At 34.1% G+C, this 9321-nt stretch overlaps 1 protein-coding gene across 1 annotated transcript; it reads left to right on the top strand.

Moving 5' to 3' along the window:
- Positions 1 to 806: 806 nt before the first annotated feature.
- Positions 807 to 1549, top strand: LOC112922823 (polyubiquitin). The gene has a single exon (XM_026002471.2). It carries the CDS (start codon positions 917 to 919, stop codon positions 1376 to 1378), a length of 462 nt encoding a protein of 153 aa, XP_025858256.2. The 5' UTR covers positions 807 to 916; the 3' UTR covers positions 1379 to 1549.
- Positions 1550 to 9321: the final 7772 nt, after the last annotated feature.

The following is a 9321-nucleotide window of genomic DNA, read 5'->3' as shown; positions in this document are numbered from 1 at the left end:
AATCGAAAATACTTGAATTGAATAGAATCGAATGAAATTAATAAAAAATACTCGAATCGAACTGAAAATATTCAAATGAATCAAAAATACTCGAATCGAATAGAAAATGCTCGAATCGAATTGAAAATAATCGAATCAAATGGAATCGAATCCAAAATAATCGAATCGAATAGAAAATATTCAATCTTACCAAAAATACTTTCGTCGAATCAAAAGTACACCAATTGAATTGAAAATACTCGAATCGAATCGAAAATACTCAAATAAACCGAAAATACACGAATCTAATTGAAAATATTCAAATCGGGGATCCCTGGGTGGCGCAGCGGTTTGGCGCCTGCCTTTGACCCAGGGCGCGATCCTGGAGACCCGGGATCGAATCCCACATCAGGCTCCCGGTGCATGGAGCCTGCTTCTCCCTCTGCCTATGTCTCTGCCTCTCTCTCTCTCTCTCTGTGACTATCATAAATAAATAAAAATTAAAAAAAAAAAGAAAATATTCAAATCGAATTGAAAATAATCGAATCAAATGGAATAGAATTGAAAATGATCGACTCGAATTGAAAATATTCAAATCTTATCAAAAATACTTTTGTTGAATAGAAAGCACTTCAATCGAACCGAAAATAATCGAATCCAATAGAAAATAATTGAATCGAATTGAAAATAATCGATACGAATTTAAAATAATCAAATCAAATAGAAAATACTTGAATCGAATTGCACCGAAATGCAAATATTCGAATCAAATTGAAAATATTCAAATAAAAACGAAAATACTTGAAGCGAGCAGTCGGCATCCCCCCAGCAGAGGCTCATCTTTGCAGGCAAGCAGCTGGAAGATGGTCGCACTCTTTCTGATTATAACATCCAGAAAGAGTCAACCCTGCACCTGGTCCTGCGCCTGAGGGGTGGTATGCAGATCTTCGTGAAGACCCTGACCGGCAAGACCATCACCTTGGAGGTGGAGCCCAGTGACACCATCGAAAACGTGAAGGCCAAGATCCAGGATAAAGAGGGCATCCCTCCTGACCAGCAGAGGCTCATCTTTGCAGGCAAGCAGCTGGAAGATGGCCGCACTCTTTCTGATTACAACATCCAGAAAGAGTCAACCCTGCACCTGGTCCTGCGCCTGAGGGGTGGTATGCAGATCTTTGTGAAGACCCTGACCGGCAAGACCATCACCCTGGAGGTGGAGCCCAGTGACACCATCGAAAACGTGAAGGCCAAGATCCAGGATAAAGAGGGCATCCCCCCTGACCAGCAGAGGCTCATCTTTGCAGGCAAGCAGCTGGAAGATGGCCGCACTCTTTCCGATTACAACATCCAGAAAGAGTCAACTCTCCACCTGGTTCTCCGTCTGAGGGGTGGCTGTTAATTCTTCAATCTTGAATTCTTAGTGCCCAATGATGGCATTGCTCTGCACTCTAGCCATTTGCCCCAATTTAAGTTTAGAAATTACCAGTTTCAGTAAGAGCTGAATCACTGGTTTTCTCAATAGCTGTTCAAAATGTTAATAAAAGTTTTGTTGCATGGTAAAAAAAAAAAATCGAATCAAATTCACCATACTCGAATTGAATGGAAAATATTCAAATCGAATCAAAAATACTCAAATCAAATGAAAAATAATCGAATCGAATCGAATCAAATCAAATGAATATAATCGAATTGAATCAAATAAAAAATACTCAAATCAATCAAATTGAATGAAAACGAAGATAATCGAAAACTCGAATGGAATTGAAAATACTCGAATCGAATCGAAAATACTTGAAACGAATCGAAAATAATCGAATCGAATCGAAAATAATCGAATGGAATCAAATCAAATTGAAAATAGTCGAATTGAATCGAATTGAAAATACTCGAATCGAATTGAATTGAAAATACTCAAATCGAATCAAATCAAATTGAAAATAATCGTACCTATTCGAAAATACTCGAATCGAACGAAAATACTCAAATGGAATCGAACCGAAATGAAAATAATCGAATCGAATCGAAAATAATCGAATCGAATAGAAAATACTCGAATCTATCGAAAATACTCAAATAGAATCGAATTGAATTGAAAATACTCGATTCGAACTGAAACTACTTGAATCGAATCCAAAATACTCAAATCGAATTGAAAATACTTGAATCGCATCGAAAAAACTCGAATAAATCGAAACGATCGAAAAATCGAAATCCTCGAATCAAATCAAAAATAGTCAAATGAATCGAAAATACTCGAATCCAAAAGAAAATACTCGAATCAAATTGAAACTAATCGAATTGAATGGAATTGAATCCAAATTCATTAAATCTTATCGAAAATACATTCATCGAATCGAAAGTACTCCATTCGAATCAAAAATATTCGAATGGAATCGAAAAGAATCGATTCGAATCGAAAATATTCGAATCGAGTAGAAAATAATTGAATCGAATCGAATCGAATTGAAAATACACGAATAGTATCGAAAATACTCGAATCGAATCGAAAATACTCGTATTGAATGAAAAAACTCAAATCCAATCGAAAATACTCTAATTGAATCGAAAATACTCGAATGCAATAGAAAACCCTCAAATCAGGCAGCCCGGGTGGCTCAGCGGTTTAGCCGCCTTCAGCCTGGGGCATGACCCTGGGGTCCCAGGATCGAGTCCCACGTCGGGCTTCCTGCATGGAGCCTGCTTCCCCTCTGCCTGTGTCTCTGCGTCTCTCTCTCTCTCTCTCTCTCTCTCTCTCTGTGTGTCTCTCAGGAACAAATAAATAAAATATTACAAAAAAAAAAGAAAATGGAAAATACTCGAATCCATTCCAAAATACTCGAATCAAATCAAAAATACTCGTATCGAATCAAAAATACTCTAATCAAATCAAATCGAATTGAAGACTCGAATCGAATCTAAAGTACTCGAATGGAATCAAAAATAGTCGAATCGAATCGAATCGAATTGAAAATACTCAACTCGAAGTGAAAATACTCGAATCGTATCGAAAATACTTGAAACGAATCGAAAATAATTGAATCGAATCGAAAATAATCGAATCGAATCAAATCAAATTGAAAATAGTCGAATTGAATCGAATTGAAAATACTAGAATCGAATTGAATCGAAAACACTCAAATTGAATCGAATCGAATTGAAAATAATTGAAACTATTCGAAAATACTCGAATCGAACGAAAATACTCAAATGGAATCGAACCAAAATGAAAATACACGAATCAAATCGAAAATAATCGAATCGAATAGAAAATACTAAAATCGAACCGAAAATACTCGAATCAAACCGAAAATACTCGAAATGAATTGAAAATAGTCGAATCAAATCGGAAATAATCAAATCAAATCAAATCAAATCAAATTGAAAATAGTCGAATCGAATGGAATTGAAAATACTCAAATCGAACTGAATCGAAAATACTCAAATCGAATTGAATCAAATTGAAAATAATTGAAACTATTCGAAAATATTCGATACGATTGAAAAAACTCAAATAGAATCGAATCAAATCGAAAATACTCGAATCGAATAGAAAATACTCTAATTGAATCGGTTAGAATTGAGAGTACTAGAATTGAAACATAAATACACGAATCAAATTGAAAAAACTCGATTCTTATTGAAAATACTCAAATCCAATAGAAAATACACAAATCGAATTGAAAATACTCGAATGGAATCGAAAATGCTCAAACCAAATCGAAAATACTCGAACCCATTCCAAAATACTCGAATCGAATTGAAAGTACTCCAAACGATTGAAAATACTCAAATAGAATCGAATCGAATTGAAAATACTCAAATTGAATTGAAAATACTCGAATCAAATTGAAAACACTCGAATCGAATCGAAAAAACTCGAATCGAATCGAGAATAATCAAATCGAATCAAAAATTCTCGAATCGAATCAAAAATATTCGAATCGAATCGAATCGATTGAAAAAATCAAAAATACTCGAATCGAATAGAAAATAGTCAAATGACTCGTAAAACAATCAATGTGATTCATCATATCAGCAAGAGAAAAACCAAGAACCATATGATACTCTCATTAGATGCAGAGAAAGCATTTGACAAAATACAGCATCCATTCCTGATCAAAACCCTTCAGAGTGTTGGGATAGAGGGAACTTTCCTCGACATCTTAAAGGCCATTTACGAAAAGCCCACAGCAAATATCATTCTCAATGGGGAAGCACTGGGAGCCTTTCCCCTAAGATCAGGAACAAGACAGGGATGTCCACTCTCACCACTGCTGTTCAACATAGTTCTGGAAGTCCTCGCCTCAGCAATCAGACAACAAAAAGACATTAAAGGCATTCAAATTGGCAAAGAAGAAGTCAAACTCTCCCTCTTCGCCGATGACATGATACTCTACATAGAAAACCCAAAAGCCTCCCCCCCAAGATTGCTAGAACTCATACAGCTATTTGGTAGTGTGGCAGGATACAAAATCAATGCCCAGAAATCAATGGCATTTCTATACACTAACAATGAGACTGAAGAAAGAGAAATTAAGGAGTCAATCCCATTTACAATTGCACCCAAAAGCATAAGATGCCTAGGAATAAACCTAACCAATGAGGTAAAAGATCTATATCCTAAAAACTATAGAACACTTCTGAAAGAAATTGAGGAAGACACAAAGAGATGGAAAAATATTCCATGCTCATGGACTGGCAGAATTAATATTGTAAAAATGCCAATGTTATCCAGGGCAATTTATACGTTTAATGCAATCCCTATCAAAATACCATGGACTTTCTTCAGAGAGTTAGAACAAATTATTTTAAGATTTGTGTGGAATCAGAAAAGACCCCGAATAGCCAGGGGAATTTTAAAAAAGAAAACCATAGCTGGGGGCATCACAATGCCAGATTTCAGGTTGTACTACAAAGCTGTGGTCATCAAGAGAGTGTGGTACTGGCACAAAAACAGACACATAGATCAATGGAACAGAATAGAGAACCCAGAAGTGGACCCTGAAATGTACGGTCATCTAATATTCGATAAAGGAGGAAAGACTATCCATTGGAAGAAAGACAGTCTCTTCAATAAATGGTGCTGGGAAAATTGGACATCCACATGCAGAAGAATGAAACTGGACCACTCTCTTTCACCATACACAAAGATAAACTCAAAATGGATGAGAGATCTAAATGTGAGACAAGATTCCATCAAAATCCTAGAGGAGAACACAGGCAACACCCTTTTTGAACTTGGCCACAGTAACTTCTTGCAAGATACATCCACAAAGGCAAAAGAAACAAAAGCAAAAATGAACTATTGGGACTTCATCAAGATAAGAAGCTTTTGCACAGCAAAGGATACAGTCAACAAAACTAAAAGACAACCTACAGAATGGGAGAAGATATTTGCAAATGACATATCAGATAAAGGGCTAGTTTCCAAAATCTATAAAGAATTTATTAAACTCAACACCAAAGAAACAAACAATCCAATCATGAAATGGGCAAAAGACATGAAGAGAAATCTCACAGAGGAAGACATGGACATGGCCAACATGCACATGAGAAAATGCTCCGCATCAGTTGCCATCAGGGAAATACAAATCAAAACCACAATGAGATACCACCTCACACCAGTGAGAATGGGGAAAATTAACAAGGCAGGAAACAACAAATGTTGGAGAGGATGTGGAGAAAGGGGAACCCTCCTGCACTGTTGGTGGGAATGTGAACTGGTGCAGCCCCTCTGGAAAACTGTGTGGAGGTTCCTCAAAGAGTTAAAAATAGACCTGCCCTACGACCCAGCAATTGCACTGTTGGGGATTTACCCCAAAGATTCAGATGCAATGAAACGTCGGGACACCTGCACCCCGATGTTTCTAGCAGCAATGGCCACAGTAGCCAAACTGTGGAAGGAGCCTCGGTGTGCATCAAAAGATGAATGGATAAAGAAGATGTGGTTTATGTATACAATGGAATATTACTCAGCAATTAGAAACAACAAATACCCACCATTTGCTTCAACGTGGATGGAACTGGAGGGTATTATGCTGAGTGAAATAAGTCAATCAGAGAAGGACAAACAGTGTATGTTCTCATTCATTTGGGGAATATGAATAATAGTGAAAGGGAATATAAAGGAAGGGAAAAGAAATGTTGGGAAATATCAGGAAGGGAGACAGAACATAAAGACTCCTAACTCTAGGAAACAAACTAGGGGTGGTGGAAGGGGAGGAGGGCGGGTGTTGGAGGGGAATGGGTGACAGGCACTGAGATGGACACTTGACGGGATGAGCACTGGGTGTTTTTCTGTATGTTGGTAAATTGAACACCAATAAAAATTAAATAAAAAAAAGAAAAAGAAAAAAATAAAGAAACTACTGAATTGGCTTAAATTTAAGCACATAAAATTCTCAAAAGTAAAACACTACAAATGAATTTCAGGTTTTTATGATCTGGGAAAATATTTGGTATCAAAACTAAGATTGTTGGTTTAATTAAAATAAACAAGTCTTTTAAAAAAAAAGAAAATAGTCAAATGAATCGAAAATACTCGAATCCAAACGAAAATACTCGAATCGAATTGAAAATAATAGAATCGATTGGAATCGAATCAAAATTAATCGAATCTTATCAAAAATATATTCATCAAATAGAAAGTACTCCATTCGAATCGAAAGTATATGAATGAAATCGAAAAGAATTGATTCAAAACGAAAATACTCGAATGGAATGGAAAATACTCAAATCGAATAGAAAATACTCGAATCCATTCCAAAATACTCGAATCGTATCAAAAATCCTTGAATCGAATCGAAAATAGTCAAATGAATCGAAAATATTCGAATCCAAAAGAAAATACTCCAAACGAATTGAAAATAATTGAATCGAATGGAATCGAATAAAATTAATCGAATCTAATTGAAAATATATTCATTAAATCGAAAGTACTCAATTCGAATCGAAAATATTCGAGTGGAATCAAAAAGAATCGATTCGAATCGAAAATATTTGAATCGAAAGAAAATAATTAAATCGAATCAAATTGAATTGAAAATAAACGAATCGTATCGAAAATACTCGAATCGAATCGAAAATACTCGAATGGAAATGAAAAAACTTGATTCGAATCGAAAATACTCAAATCCAATCGAAAATACTTGAATAGAATCAAAAATCCTCAAATCAAAAAGTAAATAATCGAATCCATTCCAAAATACTCGAATCGAATAGAAAATACTCGTATCGAATCAAAAATACTCTAATCAAATTGAATCGATTTGAAGATACTCGAATTGAATCGAAAATACTAGAATCGAATCAAAAATAGTCTAATCGAATTGAATCGAATTGAAAATACTCAAATCGATTGAAAATACTCGAATCGAATCCAAAATACTCGAAACGAATCGAAAATATTTGAATCGAATAGAACATAAACGAATCGATTCAAATCATACTGAAAATAGTCGAATCGAATCGAATTGAAAATACTCGAATCGAATTGAATCGAAAATCCTTAAATCAAACCGAATCAAATTAAAAATAATTGAAACTATTCAAAAATACTCGAATCGATCAAAAATACTCAAATAGAATCGAATAGAAAATACTCAAATCGAATTGAAAATACTCGAATCGAATAGAAAATACTCGAATGGAAACGAAAATCCTCATATCGAATCAAAAATACTCGAATACATTCCAAAACCCTCGAATCGAATCGAAAATACTCGAATCGACTCAAAAATACTCGAATTGGATTGAATCGAATTGAAAATACTCGAATCGAATCAAAAATTTTTGAATCGAATAGAAAATACTCGAATCGAATCGAATCGAATTGAAAATACACGAATCGAATCGAAAAAACTCGAATCGAATAAAAAAAACTTGAATCGAATCGAAAAACTCAATTTGAATCGAAAATACTCAAATCCAATCGAAAATACTAAAATTGAATCAAAAATTCTCGAATGGAAACGAAAATATCAAATCGAATCGAAAATAATCGAGTCCATTCCAAAATACTCGAATCGAATCAAAAATACTGTAATCGACTCAAAAATACTTGAATCGAATCAAATCGAATTGAAAACACTCGAATTGAATCAAAAATACTCGAATCGAATAGAAAATACTCGAATCGAATTGAATCGATTTGAAAATACACGATTCGAATCGAAAATATTCTAATAGAATTGAATTGAATAGAAATTACTCGAATCGAATTGAAAATACTCAAATCGAATTGAAAATATTCGAATCGAATCGAAAATTCTCGAATAGAACCGAATCGAAAGAAAGTACTCGAATGGAATCAAAAATACTCGAATCGAATAGAAAACACTCAAATTCAAAGAATCGAATTGAAAATACTTGAATCGAATCGAAAATACTCAAATCGAGTCGAAAAAAATTGACTCGAATTGAAAATACTCAAATCCAATCGAAAATACTCGAATGGCATTGAAAATCCTTGAATCTAATAGAAAATGCTCGAATCCATTCCAAAATACTCGAATCCAAAGGAAAATACTCGAATCGAATTGAAAATAATCGAATGGAATCAAAAATACTCGAAACGAATTGAAAATAATCTAATAAAATCGAAACTAATTGAACCAAATCAAATCAAATTGAAAATAGTTGAATCGAATGAATTGAAAATACGCAAATTGAATTGAATCGAAAATACTCAAATCGAATTGAATCGAATTGAAATAATCAAAATTATTGGAAAATACTCGATACGATCAAAAATACTCAAATAGAATCGAATCAAATCGAAAATACTAGAACCGAATCGAGAATAATCGAATCGAATTGACAATACTCGAATCGAATCAAAAATATTCAAATCGAATCGAATCGATTGAAAAAATCGAAAATCTTGAATCAAATCGAAAAGAGCCAAAATTTGGATTTTGGATTTGGATTCGAATCAAAAATACTCGAATCCAAAAGAAAATACTCGAATCGAATTGAAAATAATCGAATCGAATGGAATCAAATCAAACTTAATCGAATCTTATCGAAAATACATTCATCGAATCAAAAGTACTCCATTTGAATCAAAAACTTTCGAATGGAATCGAAAAGAATCGATTCGAATTGAAAATATTTGAATCGAAAAGAAAATAATTGAATCGAATCGAATCGAATTGAAAATACACGAATAGTATCAAAAATACTCGAATTGAATTGAAAAAACTCGATTCAAATCGAAAATACTCAAATCCAATCAAAAATACTCTAATCGAATGGAAAATACTCAAACGGAATCGTAAATCCGCAAATCGAATGGAAAATACTCGAATCCATTCCAAAATATACGAATCGAATCGAAAATAT

The sequence above is a fragment of the Vulpes vulpes genome, chromosome 16, assembly GCF_048418805.1.
Source record: "Vulpes vulpes isolate BD-2025 chromosome 16, VulVul3, whole genome shotgun sequence".
NCBI classification, from domain to species: domain Eukaryota; kingdom Metazoa; phylum Chordata; class Mammalia; order Carnivora; family Canidae; genus Vulpes; species Vulpes vulpes.
This window is presented reverse-complemented; position numbering and strand designations above follow the sequence as displayed.

Coding starts and splice junctions, on each gene's coding strand:
- LOC112922823 (XM_026002471.2), top strand. CDS start 917: ATGCAGATCTTCGTGAAGACCCTGACCGGCAAGACCATCACCTTGGAG.